General features: G+C 40.1%; 1 protein-coding gene across 1 annotated transcript in view; it reads right to left on the bottom strand.

Annotated features, from left to right (window-relative positions):
• STK3 (serine/threonine kinase 3) overlaps window positions 1-12,400 on the bottom strand; it is a 136,574-nt gene extending 124,174 nt beyond the window's left edge. The window contains exons 1-4 of the mRNA XM_061995028.1: window positions 12,026-12,400; window positions 5,266-5,346; window positions 4,690-4,818; window positions 3,761-3,875 (exon numbers count right to left, since the gene is read on the bottom strand). Coding sequence (XP_061851012.1) covers window positions 3,761-3,875; window positions 4,690-4,818; window positions 5,266-5,346; window positions 12,026-12,048 — 348 coding nt within the window. The 5' untranslated portion in view covers window positions 12,049-12,400. The remainder of the gene's footprint in view (window positions 1-3,760; window positions 3,876-4,689; window positions 4,819-5,265; window positions 5,347-12,025) is intronic.
• Window positions 12,401-16,663: the final 4,263 nt, after the last annotated feature.

Consider the following 16,663-nt stretch of genomic DNA (forward strand, 5'->3'; position numbering starts at 1 on the left):
AATGTATTGCTTTGCATTGTTATTATCTCATTTTATTGCAAGCTGCCACTGAAAAAAGTCAGTCTCCTTCCTTATTTTCCCCCCCCTTGCCCCATTGTTCATTCCTAAAGTTTCTCTTGCATTAAATCAAGTCCCAGTGCTGCCACAGCAAGTCCCAAGTTACCTCACAAAGGGGTGGATGAGGAGGACAGATGAGAGAAAAAGTACTCCTATCAAGCTTAGCCAAGATCACCCTGAAGCCACACAGTTACTGTGTCTGAGGCATGGAAGAGGTGGGAACACATCAGCCAGGTGGGAGGGTAACAGCAGAACTGGCCTTTCTGGCAGCAACTTACAGTTTGACTGTATAAAATACATGCACCTCCCAAACCAGTTTAAGGGAAGCAGATAAAACTAGATATACAACTTGGTTGCCTTGAACCAATGAACATCACACCTTGGATGAGTTAACAGGCTCTCTAGCGCTGATCTGCCTGGAACACTAGAAGACTCCAGGGCAGAATTTCAGAAGATGACCTAACTTCAAAGTGGTGGCTTGGGCTTCTTGGACAAGAGCATGCTCCAGTCAAATTGAAAACTTCTCAATATTAACAGACTCACAACAGTCACTACACATTTCCTTAACTTTGAATTCTGCTTATTTTTGGTCCCTGAGAGCAAAGTCCAATGTTCTTCACTTTCTGGCCAAACAAAGCTTTTTCAAAACCAGGGGAAACATACAGAAAAAGTAGATCAGAAAATTCCTAGTTTTGGAGATATTTGGAAATATGAGGAAATGTTCACTTTTCAGTAGGACTTAATTTTGACATGATCACAGAATCATTTGGGTTCGAAAATACTTTCAAAGATTATCAAACGCAAATTATGATCCTAACAGCCTTTGCATGAAGGTAAGGGGTTTTACTTCAACTGTCTCTTCCTTAATTTCTTTTCCTTTCACATGAAGAAGCAGGAAATAAACTTTTCCTTGTCACAGTCATTACAGAACACACAACCCTGTGTGTCTGGGCCAATTCAATAAACATTCTGACAAAATACCAATCATTCTTCCCCTCACTTCCAAGTGAAGACACTTCTTTTTTTCCTTAGAAGAAATACATTTCCTTAAAATAAAAAAAAAAAAAAAAAAAGAAAAGAAAAGGTCACCAATGGAATGCTGAAGTACTTTAAGCAGTCTCAGGCCAGTAACAGTCACATGCTTTTCATCACACAGAAGTCTGAGTGATCAGGTTATGGTGTCTTAAGACTCTGCCTGTATCTTCTCACTTGCCCTGTCTACGTCTTGCAACTTTTGGAAGTGGCAGAGTTTGCTTTGCTTTTTAGTTTTATCACCAGAACATCCCTTATCCTAAGTGAGAATAAGTTTTAAGTGAGAATAAGCCTGGGAAACTGCCAGAATGCAAGCACATGTCAAGTAAACAGTGATATTTTTCTCCTGCACCTTTACAGAGATCTGAAGCACAAGAATTTCCTGCTCCAGCCACTAAATAGTTGTGTTCAGTCACAGTCTTTTTTCCTAGTCTTATTCAATTGCCTTTTAAAAAACAAACCCCTAGCCTTTTAAAAACAAACTGCTAAAAACAAACTCTATAAGATCTATATATACAGTGGATCTCATCCTCACATGTGGAGAAAAATTTTGCTTTGATCTACTAACACAACAGATTCCTTGTTTTGTAATAAACAGCAAGATATAACCATATCTTACACACTTTCTTTGCACTATGATGATTTGCAAAATCTTCCACCACGTCTCCCCCTCCAGGTACTTCTTCACAACACAGAAATATCCTAATCCATTTAGTATCTCCATCTAGAGAAGTATCCTTTACTTCTCATCATCCTTTATACCTTTCCCTAACTCCCATATTCTATTATGTCCTTGGTACTATTGTAATCTTTGGCAGCCACTTTAATGTTTAGAAATAATTGAACAAGTAATCTGAGCTGCTCATGAACCTGTATGTAAAGACTTTGCCTCTCCCAACAAACAAAATGTATTTCTTCACATTTACTTACTCAGATACTTGGTACCACAAAACCTTTCAAGTCTTTCCCTGTTTTTACTACTAGGAATATAGCTTCTCTCATCATTATTTCTACCTTCTGTTCCCAAAGACAATGAAACAGACCCATGTAGTATTCCCAAAAGGAGCCTACTCACAACTTTATATTTAAACCAATTACCCATCAGTGACAGAATTCCTCATTTACTCCACTACAGATGTATTTCTTGAAGAGTCTCTGATGTGGAAGCCTATCCATAAACCTTTGAGTATGAAGCACATCTAGACCAACTTCATATCACTCGGATTATTTGTGTACCCAACAACTTCTTTATAGACCTCCACCAGTCACACACTGCACGACTTGCCTTTAAGAAAGGTATGGTAACCTTACCCTTATTATATGTATCCATGTATTTATTGTTTGTTCTATTTCTTAGAACAGAATTTATGATACTTAATCATATCAACTACAAACAACAGTAAAGAGTTAGTTTGTCTGATCATCAGTACACTGAGACTCAAACATCTATTTACCTCAAATCTCTCAACTTTCTACAATGCCAATATCCTAAAAATAGATATGAGAAACCAGACTGCCTGATTTACTACAAATGCACACACACTTTTTCAATTAGAAAATGCTAGCATCTTCTGTTGACACACACACACACACAAGTTTGCTCCAAATTTTTTTAAATCCTGCTATAATGGGATCTTTAAAAAAAAGAAAGAATTCTGAACTAGTTTGTACCATTCCTTATTGGTACAAATAAGCCCTTATTGGGCTACTGAGCCCTAGATAATGTATAACTGTAAGGACACTAGTTTTAAAGCTAGAAAAAGCTCCACCAATCTCCTACTGCTTTTGGGTTCTCTCCAGCCATCAGTTCAACATTACAGCAGCCCTGATTCAACGCATTTCTCAAAAGGGCACTCTCTAGTCTAGAGATCATCCCCAGTTTCTAATAAATCTAGTTCTACTTTGCTTTACATCTTATTTCCCTAGCCTAAATATTGCTTTTTCTCCCTTTCATTCTCTGCTCTCAAGTATGGTGCAAAGAGTATTTCAGGGTGTGTTTACAAAATGTGAAGAGCTAGCATGTAGCAGAACATCTCTCAGTACTTGGTGAAATTAATACTTTATGTTAAAGTACACTACTGAAGACAATGGACTCAAAGGAATTAGACTATTTGACATCTACTACAAAACATTTAAGAGAAGGACTTCTCTTAAGAAGTCCTTCTTAAGTAGGACTAACAAAAAGCCTATTTCCTACAGGTTTGCATCCTCCTCTACATTATTAGTGTTGTGAGCCCACACAATCCTCCTTTTAGTTCCCTCTCACGCTCCTTAATTGGCATCCCCTCCCCTTCTCATTCCTTGAGTAATGCCAGTGACTTTTTATGCTTCTTAATTCCAAACCATGCATGTACTGTGGCCTGAAAGGGTATGGCGAAGAAGCTGCGGACAGTTTTGCCCCGTACAAAGCAGTAGTTTTCAAGTAACTTACAGGATCTTCATATTTCAAAATGCTTTTGCTTCTGCTGACAATCGCTCCACAGAGTAATGAACACATAGTCAGAGTAACTGCATGAGCTTGTTTCCTGAGGAACCAAGGCACAGATATACCCCTTGGCAACAGCAAAGGTCTTGTCTCGTAACTGACATTTATTTTGGCTTCTAGTCTTAATTAACAGTTTAATAATTGTGAGGGTTTTTTAAAAAGAGGGAAAAAGCCACCCACACTCACCGTTTTATTACGAAGTCTAATTATGTCTGAAACAGAGCCAGCTCCACAATATTCCATAACAATCCACAGATCTGTATTCTTAAAATAGCTGCCATAGTACTTGACAACATAGGGACTAGATGGAAACAAACAAATAAATAGATGAATTCTTAATAGGGCTTAAAAAAAAAATCACCACAAGTGTAGTTAAAAATTACAGCTTGACACACTAACACAGCTAAAGAGCAGGTGTAATCAAATACACCTTAAAATTCTAATATAGCTTAACCAATACCTTGTTAGAATAAAGTCTGATAGCTTAATAAAATTACAAAGGTACTAATATATATATACACATGTCTACATGTATCTCAAGTTTTCAGTGGTCTTAAAATACAGATATTTGTCTTCTGATATAAGGCTTTGTTTCTCTCATTGAGGCTTCTCAATTTTTAACTCTTCTCACAAAGTTACTGCCTGTTTCTCCTCTTAAGAAGACTGCCTTGTTTTCTTTTCCTCTGAGCAAAAAAACATGGAAACTCACTTGTGTTTTCTTGGTTATTGCAACCATTAACTTCTCAAATATAGACTTAGACTTCTGTATTAAACAGAATCTAGTATTGATTTGAACAAGACTTCTGGATTTGCAAATGCATTTTCATATTGAAGTCTTACGAAGACAAAGCACTGTCATAAACAGAATATATTGCTTTGCTATTCATCAGTTCGTCTCTTGACAGTTTCTGTTATGCAAACTATTTGTACTTCCTTCAATCCAAGCTAAGGACAGGAGATCTACAAAGTGGTTCCTTTAAGTAACTTGTTCAACAAGGACCACTTTAATTTTCCATGCTAAAAAAAAAAGTTTGCAGACATATTTTTTTGGTTATGTTTACAAACACAAATACATTGCCACACAGAATGTTAAAGAGAAGAATTGTCACACCTACCTGTCACATTGTTGCATTATAGAGATTTCTTTAATTATTTCTTGAAGGTCTGACTCCACAGGGACCTGTTTAATTGCTACAACTTGTCCAGACTCTTTGTGTATTGCTTTAAACACACTACCATAAGATCTGAAAAATAAGAGAGGTATTTTGTTTTTTTTAAAAAACAACAAAAACTGCTTATCAGTACCATTATGCAAAAACATTAGAAAGTCACAGAACCCATACCTTCATGCAGAAGTTTGGGGGTTTTATTCAGCCTGCAAACTACCCAGTTTTATCAGCAGCTCAGGAAAGACGTGCCACTGAAGAATAAATCTTTGTCAAGATGTCCTGTATCTAACTACAGTACAGGCACAAGCACCTTTGCTGCCTTCATAAATAAGGAACATGAAAAATTTATAAATATATTTGGGGAATCATGGAAATTCACTGATGCATTTGCTTTATTATTAAAACTTGTCTACAGAAGCATTCCTCAGGACAGAGTCACACTCTCTGTAGCTTAATATTCTAACAAGTATATAAAATACTGTTTACCTCTGATACCATCCCCTCCCAAAGAGCTGCACTTACCCTTCACCAAGTTTCTCCAGAACATCAAAGACTTCTTCAGGCTGCTTAGTTAAACTATCTTCACTTAGCTTTTTCAGTTTGCTAAAAGAAAGACAGAAGTTATTTACTTGTTTGGGGTGGAAGAGACATAGAAATCAAGCAACTATTCATACAAGAAGACAGAAAAAAAGATTGTAAAGAAAAAACATTTTCCAACAAAAATAAAATGCCTAACTAAAGTGCAGTAATAAAATTTCCATCAACCATCATGTAAGATGGAGACAGTTATGACATTTTTTGTCATTAGCACTTTCCCACTAACATTTGCTCAATCCAGAACAGCATGAGACCAATTCACTGCCCAAACCACTTCCTTTGCTAAAGTAGAAACATCCAAATAATACAATAAAGCTTACCTCTCATCAAAAAGCTGCCAGCATGCAAACATATGCTCATCACTGCCTAGACTACACCATCTTCTTACCTAAGACAGTATAAACCAATGCTTCACCAACAGTATAAATCAAAGTGCTTCATCCATTTCCTAAATGATACTATCCATAAGTCAGGGAATTACACCAACTTAAAAAGCAGAATCCAGAGTCAAGATGGCCCTGAGAGCATACAGTAGCATTTCACAGGCAGTAGCAGAACACTGAACTTCCAGGACCTCAGCAGCTGGGCAGTCCCTTTTGCATCTTTGTGAATGTACTGAGATACAGGTGGAATAATATCTCTAACTACATACCACCACGATATTTTGCCCTCCAGTCCTCTCTTCAGTCTCAAATCACCCTACTATTTGTCCCAGCACCTTCATTCCACTTTTATCACTGTCCTTTACAGGGAGCTCTTGCCTTCTCCTACTCACCAGCATTCTCATCTATATAGGCTTCCAGACTCAGAACACAACTTGGCTGCAAGCCTGCAACGGAGCAGACACTGAACACGGCACAGGAAAGATGGCTACACACACTGTGGTCAGGCCAGGTGGCTGCAACATGTAAATACTTCACTCTAAGACTTATACAGAATTTTATTGCAAGACTGAAATAAATTAGCTCTACGTGACAGGCAAGGATACTCTTAAAGAAAAACATGAGCTGAAGAATAGCTGGTGCTCGTGGTGATGAGATAAGACAATGTAGTCCATATAGCAGAGGAGGAAAATAGTTGGGGGGGGGGGGGGGAGTTAACCTGTGACACTTTCAAAGTGGAAGGGACAAAGGCACAGACAAAAGAGATTGTTAAATCCAACATGGGAAGAACAGTGTCCACAAAGAACTTCATAGTAAAAGAAGTAATCTTGTGATAAATAGAATTAATAAAAAATTAAAGTTAAATGGTAGTTGAAGGAATTCTTGAGTCAGAAGAGACTTGCTACCACAACTATCTAAGAAAAGACAAAAATTTACAGTATTTGTATAAGCACACAGGAACTTAACTATTGCAGGAAAGCACATATTTCATTTTTTAACAAGTTGAGACAGACAAAAAGAAGAGGGGAAAAAACTATATTTTGCAGGTAGGTATTAAAGAAACAAATAATTTCTTTTGCTTCAAATTTTTTTTATCCCTCTGATCAGGTTATCTGCAGCCTTAAAGACAGCAGTCACAGAATAAGTTATTGAAATCATCCTTTTGTCACCAACAAAAAGCATGCTGCGCATGCTTACAAAGCTTAAAATACAAAAAATATGACCATTAGCTGAGCCTCTTACTTGCTAGAAGAGTTGCGTAACAGAAGACATACTCAACAGAACAGTGGAGGGATCGAACTTATTAGTAACTGCAAGAAGAGAAAAAAAATACAGTAACCTCAACCAAAGATGACTAAGATAACAACAGTTCCTCCTCCTCAAAAGAGCCACACCTGATAAAATGGGACAAAAAAAAAAAAAAAACCATACCAAAAGGAATCCAGCAACAGCATTAACACGAAGGCACTGAGAGTGCTTGAGAAAAGCTAGGGAAACAAACAGCCATAAACTGATCAAAACCAATGTAAAAAATACTATCTGGAGTACTTAAAAGGCAACCTTGAGACCAAATAAATATGCATTCTGCAGTTTTAAAACTACTTTCACATTATCCAACTGACTAACTGTTATAAGATCAAATAACAACAGCAAGGCAGCTAAATACAGAACCTCTTTAGATGAAGATACATACATCGACCTCAGGAATTTCATCACCAAATACACTGCTTAAAGTACTTCACAGTCCTTCACAAATGCATTGCAAATGAATAGATTCTAGGTTGTCGGTCTAAATTACAGTATTAACATCGAAGTTCTTTGAACCATAGAAAAATCCTAATAACTAGTAATGTTTAATGATTTCTGTTTCTAGAAGTTTGACAGCATTTCCATCCCTCTTTCTACAGAACAGCATGTGATATCCCCTGCATGGGTTGCAATAAAGAAAGCATTTATGAAAACTTCATGAGAAGCAAGGAGGAAGAAGACAATTCCTCCAACTGGCTGTAAAGCACTAAGTAGAAATCAAGACAAGACTAAAAATATTATCTTAGAATGGTTAAAAGCAAGCAACTAAAAATTGGGACAGAGAAGCACATCTAAGACTTCAGAATCAGCTTCTTAAGAGTTTGGGTGAGTGTGTGTTCTTCTATTCACACTTTGAAAGTGTTCAAGATAAGACATAGAATCAAGCATTTCAGAAGGACTGCTGGGGTTCCTTTAATGCACTACAGTGTTCTACATGGGAAGGGAATACTGTGAGCACCCAGTAAGACACTTATCTACTAAAGCATGACTAGAAATATTGGGGAGGGGGTGACAAATAAAGAGAAAAAAAGGCTTAAGAACAATCAGAGAGAAAGTATGTGTTTCATTCCCCTCTCTCATGGGTCCTCTCATAACACAAGCATTTAAAATAGAACAAAAAAATCAGTATACTCAGGCACTGTTTTCTTCTGACCAGAAGATACTAGTGCCACATATATATACAGGCACATATATAACCTGTGAGAAAGTATATTTGTCTTCCACACATTTCCTTGATAAAACCAGGGTAGAAAGTAGTTCTGACTTTTTTTCCCCTCTAGAAAATCATCAGTTAGTGGCTACAGACTATTTCAGTAGTCTTCCAGAAGGAAAGCTGTTTCTGAAGGCAGAACAACTAGCTAAACTACAATTCTGGGACATGAGTTGTCAAAAGGATTTTCTTGTTCCAAACAGGCCTGACCTTCTGCATGATACTTAGTCTCTTAAAGAAAAAATACATGCCAGCAAAGAATTTTACTTTTATAAATCTAGATGACAGAAGAAAACACTCATACTTAGCATGACCATAATTTTTCGCATCATTGAATACATTAGCAAAACTTCACTTAACTAAATGCAGAGAAACCTAGAAACAGCGAAAGTCACCCAAAACTACCAATACTAGCACAAAGATCAGAAAAATCTGAATTGGACCAGAAAGAGCAAACCTGCTCCCAACATAAAAAACCAAAAAAGTATGTTTAGTGTCCTACAGTCATTACATACACATTTTACAAAATAAATTGGTGATGTGCTACAGAGGTAAGCATAAGAAAACAACTCCAAAAGCTTGAAATAAAAAGAATAGAAACTCCATTAATTCCTGCCGTGAGTTATGGAAAACTGAACAGCTGCTCCATGAAACATGAATATATGTGGTTTATTTTGCAGAAGAACTAGAACGCTGAAACATTTTAAAAAGAATGACTGGGATCAATTATACTGATCTAAAGAGAAGCTAAAGTGAGTACGAGAAACCACTGCAGTCATCAGTAAGAGGAGGGACATCAAAGCCTTGAAACTTTTACACTGCTTGACACAATTCACACAAGTTGAAAACAATATACATTATTGTATTGTGTACTTACATTTAGTTTTCTACAAATAAAACCCAAGCAAACTTACACTTTGGTTCCATCATTTTAGGAGGAACTTGAAAATTGTTATCCATGTGACCTTACAAGCCCATTGACACAAACATTTAAAAGTGTATTTTTCACAGACAGCTCACATTTTAAAAACAAGCTTTTCCCTTCCAAGAAAACATGAAAAGTTATATTTTAGTGAAAACTAAACCCCACAAATTTAAAGAAAGACCTCGGAAACCCTAATGTTCCATGCTTCTTAGGTAGCCTTTTACATGACAGCATCATACAGGAGATAAATACATAGCTTTTAATCTTGTCTGACAGAATTGCATCTCCAGCTACTTTCTTCCCCTCTTGTATGCAACTTATCCCTCATATAGGCGTATGCCAACATATACAGAGAAATACAACAATAACAGGAGAAAACTACAAGACTCAGAAGCAAATTTTGTAACTATTTCAGGAGCAAATGTCCTTTTTTATGAAGGATGCAAGAAAAGGCTGTCTTTACTGCACAAACTGTTCAGGATAAAAATCTGAACACATACTCTAAAATATCTTAAAGTAAACAAAGTTTTTCTGAAAAAGACTCCTCTTTAGTCTTTTGTCACTCTTGCAGTACACTGGTCAAACAAGAAAAGCTAGTGATTCTGATAGTATCCCCACTGAAAAGCCTCTGTGGCCTAACCTGTCACTTGGGCATTATCCCTACTACTTTCTGAAGGGCTGTTTTAAAGATTTACACAATACAAACCATGTTGTGCATCTCCTTACAGGAAAAGGGAAACACAAGTTTTATACACCTGTAAGGGAACACTAGGACTCTAGGATTTCCATGCAGCTTCCAAGTGTTCATACAAAATTTTTGATACCTTGAGATGAATGTCTTGCACTACAGATATCATGGCAATAGATCCCTGTCAGTAACTAATCCTATGGACAACACGCGCCAAAGTAAAGAATTCTAATGCTGACATGTATTTCACCAAATCCAAGCCTCTAGTGCAGCCAAGTTAAGGCATCAAAATAGTCAGCCCACAAAAAATAATCTGTACTCCTTCTGGACTTGAGAAAAAGGTGGTAGGCTAGTAGAATAGCTGGGAACACCAAACAATCTTAAAACTGTAAAAAAACTGAATTTAGAAAAGTAAAAAGAAACAGATCACAGGGATATATATGCACATTTATGAAAAACCTAGCTCAAATGTTATGAAAACCCCAGTTAATACCGTACTTAGAACTAAGCCAAAAATCTTCCCTGTCACTAAAGAAACAAATCCATTTAGTTCTCATCACATTCAGATTTCTAGAAATAAGTTTCAAAATACATGGGAAATTCAAAAACATGCCAGAGAGTCTATAAGCTTTCTCATCAGCTTTCTAGTCCTTCCTGACTGAATCTAAAGATTTAAACAGCTCCTCACTTTCAAGTATGCCAGACACACATCCAGCTAAGTAACAATAACATCAGAGCAAGCCCCAGATCTTACAAAGAAAACCCACTTGTAGGTTATGCTGACTTCATGCTTAATTTTCAGTCCTTTGATATCAGCAGCTCTCAAGCTTTGTATTAGTGCTAATAACACTGATTACTCCTCTGATATTCCTATTTATTCTAAATCCTTGATAGTGCCAGCTCTATTTCCTTTAGTTAAGGCATGCAGCACTGCCATCCTGAAACTACAGTGTAGGCCTGTCCTTTCTCACTCCATTGCCTGCTAAAGCCACTCTGCATAACAACTACAAACCAATTCTTGTCAACATTTTAAGTAGTAGATACATCCTATTTAAGTAGTAAATACATAGTCCTTTATGTATTATTGGAGGAGAAAGCAGTAGATGTTCAAGACTGTACTCTTCCCAAGTCCTATCATCCTGCAGGAAGTCAATTAAAAGAATTCCAAAGGCTTCTAAAATTAGGATGTAAATGCTTTAAAGTAGAAAGTAAAAACTGGTTTATTATCTACCATAATTTTATATGGTGTAGTGTCTTGATTTTTCATTAAATGAACTGGAAGCAATAGTAAAATATTTGCTCTAAGACAGTAAGTATCTATATAAACTCTGTGTTGCAGCATATAACTACACTAGGACAGGTATGCTAAACTAGCATATAATTAGATCCAGGACCGGTCTGTTTCAATTTTAATTATTACATTTAATACGATACAATCAAAGCCGAATTATTTTGTGCACTAAGATGATGGTGTAATATTTAAAACAAAAAGCTCGTGCTTTCACATCATTACAGATGCACATGAAAAGAAGTAAAACAATAAATTCTCAGAAAAAAAAATCCAAGTGATAATTAATACAACCAGTCAGCCTATATGTTTCAGAAAATACATACTGTGGGAATGCTTTCGATTTTTGCCTCTTCCCACTCCCTGATTTGCAATGGCAACTATGCAACCCCCACCCCCACAAGCATCCCTCCACCAGCAGGGTACAAGGGAACTTTCTAATGTGGCAAGACAAGAGCAGCCACTTCGGTCGGCATCTTCCAGAGACCTGAACAGGGTGCAGAAACACACACCACTACCCCGCCCAGGCCACAAAGAGCTCTTCTAGACGACGAAGTTTCCTTCGTTTCACACTAAAATGTTCCTCCTGTAACTCAACCAGCCCCTCAGGGTTTGCCTCCACCTGACCGTTTACCCAGGACGGTTAATTCGGGGACAGCTTCCCCAACGAAAAACTACCTCTTCAGCCACCAGACAGGTCTCACCCCCGTCGTTGTCCCGCCGCCCCCCTCACATGCCCCAGGACCGGAGCCTCCCGAGGCCGGCAGGGAGCCGGGAGAGAAGAGCAGGAGCGCGCCCGCTCCCCGCCGGCCCAAGGCCGCACCCCGGCCGTGCCGCCGCGCTCCTTCCGGGAGCGGACGGGGCCGCCAAGAAGGGTCGTTACCTCTTGGGCGCTGCCTGCTCCATGCCGCCGCTGGCCCCGCGGCCCCGCCGTCCGGAGAGGCGTCCCAGCCGAGCCGCTGGGCAGCACCGGACCGATAGCCGCTAAACTCCTCGCAACTTTCGCGAGAGCCCGCTGGCCCTTTAAACAGGCCTCGCGCCCTCCCTTGGCCGCCGCCGCTCCCGGCCTCTCACAGGCAACCGCCACTACCGCTACCTACCCGGCTGCCGGCGGAGACCCGCCCCCTCGCGCCTCTCACTGGTTACAAGCCGCGCCATTGCGACTGCCGATTGGGCTGTGCGGGCGTCGCTCAGAGACGCATGAGGGACGAGGCGCCGCCCCCCTCGCCACGGGAAGAGCGGACGGCGTCGCGCCGCCGGCGGGAAGCGAGAACATGGAGGCGGTGGTGCCGCCGGGGCCCAGGCGCCGCGCTCCCGGCATGCTCCACGCGGCCATGGCCCGCGGGTCATGCCGGGTGTTGTAGTCCCCCCGAGGAACCTGCCGTACCGGTTCCCGCCGGAGGGGCCTGCCCGGGCGGGGCGAGCTGGGAGCTGGTGCCCTGAGGCGCTGCCGAGCCGAAGGACAGCTGTCCCTTCCCTACACGCTCACCTCAGCCCCCCGGCTCTTGGAGCTGAGCCTGCGGGCAAGGGCAGGCCCGGGGCAGAACCGCCCGAAGCCTCCACCCTAGGCCGCGGCGCTGCCCCCGCGGGTCCCGCCGCCTCGGGGCGGTGCTGACGGGCAGCCCGCGCCTTTCATCCATCTGTCTGCACCAGCCAAGGCACGGCCGTGGTGCTGAGCTCCATCCAGCCTTCCTTCAATAGATAAATCTCCTCGTGGACAACTGCCTGCAGAGCACCGCAGAGAGGAAGCCTGAAGTTAGTCATGGCAGGAGAGGGGAGCTGCTCTCCACAGCTGGCTCGGGTGACGCGGTACATGCAGCGCAGAGGTTAAAATCGCTGGCACTTGGCACTTGGCTTCAGTGCCAAAGCACACAAGTTACCCTGCAACGCCATAGGAAGCTGGCACGTCATTATTCTAGCAGTAGATTTTAAGCCACCGACAACTGTGTGACAGTTACCTGCAATTTCTCTTCATTACAAGTTTTGACTTTTGCTGTTTATGTAGCAATTTAAGATTGCTACAGTAACTGACAAAGCCTCCAAAGTAGATTCAGTCAAGTCAACACAAGAAAAGCTTAAATGTTCAAGCCAATTTCTGTATTCTTTCCTGAAAGTAGGTTTATTTGTCTAACAAATGGAAGGTCGAGGCAGTAAAACATTTGGCAAAATCCATTAAAATACTGAGATGCCCAAGTTCCACTTTAAGCTGATTTTAGATACACAACAGCACTCCCCCTTCTCCCCCAAAAAACACCAACCCCCACTCCATAGCTAATTTAATCTCTTTGATGTGCATTAGCAAGGGAATTTTGACTGACTGAAGTCCTACTGTTGTGCAAGTCCTCTACTTTGGCTGAGTGGATCCAACCCAGTTGACTCACTGTGGTTGGGCTAAATGCACAATGGCAATATTGAATGAACCCAAAAAACAAATCACACACCACCATATGACCTTTTAGGTTTCTTTGTTTTTCTGAGTCATGGAAACACTGCAATAGAACATCTTCCTTTGCACAACAAATTAACACAGAGCTCTTCCAAGTATCATCCCACAAGCCAGAGTGGCTCACCAGCAGCACTGCCAGATGCGTACATACCATAGAGAACTTTGTAGGAGGTGCCAAAAAAAACGAGGCAGGAGAAGGAATCAGCGGATGCCTCAGATGCAGCGCGGTACGAGTGCACTAGAAAGGAGTGGGGAGGAACCCCACAAGACTTCCCGTCTCCCAGTTCTAGGACAAGTGAGGTCAGGCAGGTAGAAGATGCCATGTGGCTACTATCCAACTTCATTTTACAGGATATTTGGCTATACCCACTGACCAAGTATTATTTACATTTCACCAGTTTCACCTAATGAAGGGAGGCCTGACATCTCAGTTTGGCTGCAATACTCCTGGAATGCAGAGGCTGTCTCCACATCCTTTAACACAATTTTTTAAGGCAATATTTTGTTGAGGTGGTTTCAGGGGAGATAAGTTTTTTTCCAGTTTCCCCTCTCAAGCTAAAGCTGCAACAAACTATGCATTCAAGCAAGGAAAAGGAGTTTTAGAAAAGATACAGGTAATATATTGCAATTGTAACAGCAAGACAAAGAAAGGGAGCTCCCTCTCCCCACTTACACGTATATTTCTTTCTCTGGAAAAAGGTAAGCCAAATAGCCTAATCTTCCACTCTTACCTTCTCCTTTAACAACAGTGGGCAGGAACAAGTCCAAAGAAAATTTGTCTAAGAATAGCAGATTTAGATATTCACTCTCCATTCAAAATTATTTAATATCACAGATTTAGATATTCACTCTCTATTCAAAATTATTCAATATCACAATTTCAGCTCCCAGAAAATACTGACTACCAATAATTAAGAAAGAAGGGGGCAGCAGAGTCCTCCATCTATGCCACTGACAAAAGAAAAATATGAAACACTCAAGGTGCCTGAAATGGAAAAGAGTTAGGCAAGCTGGCTTTATAACCCAATGAGGCAGACGGTGCCAAAAAATATGGACTAGTTCCATGGCTTTCGCACAGAAGTTTGAGTTGTGCCTTGTTCAACTGCCAGGATACTTTCTAAGTACATTTGTGCTGAAAACAAAATATCAAGAAGAATGTCTACACCATAGTATTTTTCAAAATCACTTTATTCATCTCTTATAATTTCAAATGGCATTTTTAGTCAATGATATTGGAATAAATAAAATCATCTCACATTACCCTCACAACATGCATTTGGGATCTATGCTGTGAAATAAAACACTGATTTGGTACTCATTACAATACTGTACCTAGCCATCAGCAAAGAAAGAACTTTGAAAGGGAAAACAGACTCCCTCTGCTCTACTACCTCATTCAGGCCTTCCAGTCAAGGAAAGTTTAGATGTTCTGGAGGCGTGAATATACTATGGGATTGCTGGTGTCTAGACAACATGGAGATGAGGAGTTTGCAATCTACATGAGTATTCTCATGATTTCTTCATACAGTGGAACTGTGTAACACTGCTAAGGAGGCAGGTGATTAGGAAAAGGCTTAATGTAGCCCGTTCTTAAAAACATAGGAGAAAACTAACAGCTACTTTTTTTGCTTCTGAAGTATTTCAAGCACTTCACCAATTTATCAGCATGCAGTAGGACTCCCTTCTCTGCAGAACTGGCATCAACATCAAACAAAATTCCATAGACCAAAGGACAGATGAAGACCATACTTAGTTTTTGAGTACTATAATTATTTTATATTATAATGTGGTTTTGTAAACAGATAAAATAATTTATATAATAATTACTTGCACTGCAATGGGATCAGGAATCATGATGGCATGGACAAGTGTTGTGCTGTATAACCACAAACTAAGACAGTCACCAAACCCCTAAGTGTGTGAATCAAAAGTTCCAAGATGTCAACACTGCCTCAGTTGCACATAATTCATAATAAACCTGAGAAGGATAAAAAATGTGTGAGAAGCTCATGTCTGAGTTTCTAACAGATATTACTAATGGTAAGATTTAAATTCCAAATACATACTTCAAAGCCATTCATAAACATCATGCAAATAAATTCTGTATGATACAGTAGGGATCTTATCTAGTTCCTTTGGTAGCAAATAAAAGCAACCTTTACTTCAGGAGGTATTCGATCAGGGTAATTTAAACAACGTGCATTGAAACTAATACATGGCATTACTAGAAAACAGCAGAATTAGTAGGACATGTTTTCCAAGAGACACGTCATGAACACATTACACTCTCCAAACAAAATACCCCTAGTACTTCATCACATCTGCGATGCTTTTCAAAGCCCAACTCTTTTCCCTTTATGCTTTCTACGCTCTCCCCGCCATAGCCCCCCAGTTCTTTCACAGGGTCCTCAGTGCTCCTTGCCTCAGAGTCACCTATATCACTCCACAGTAGCTCCACTCACCCTCTCAACACACCAAAACATACGATATTCTTACTGCCTGCACAGTCCCTCAAGCGTGCCCACTGCTCTGTGCTCTGCATGACCCCTCCTCATCACTGACACCTCATCATGCCTCAGCCCACCCTGGCATTACCTGACAGAGTTACAAGTATTCTGTGTCTGCATGACAACCTGTTGTTTAGCTCTCAGGAGCTGTTTTAGCTCATAGAGGACAGTGGTTTAGGTTTCAGGAGAAGGGTATTCTAGCTCACAGTAGAAGGCTTCAGATCAGTCCACAGTATGGTCCCAAACCCAGCACCTAAGGTCAGATTTTCCCTTGCTATGAGATGGACAGCCCCACAAACAGGGCATTCCCTCCTCTACCCACTACCCATAAGTTTTGTGAAAATAGGAATTTACTATAATTACAGACCTCTACTTTTTCATCTAACATGATTAGTGTTAGCCAGCTAAGTCACAAGTGATTGTGAAGGGGAAAAAGACAAGAAGTAGCCAGCAAGCACAAAGACAGAATGAATGCAGGAGTCTGATTTCCTTAGAAACTGATTCATAAATTCAGAAGACAAATAGTCAACAACAACATGTTTGCATGTCTCTCCCTGTGACTGCCTGA

This window comes from Colius striatus, chromosome 4 (genome assembly GCF_028858725.1).
Source record: "Colius striatus isolate bColStr4 chromosome 4, bColStr4.1.hap1, whole genome shotgun sequence".
Taxonomy (NCBI): domain Eukaryota; kingdom Metazoa; phylum Chordata; class Aves; order Coliiformes; family Coliidae; genus Colius; species Colius striatus.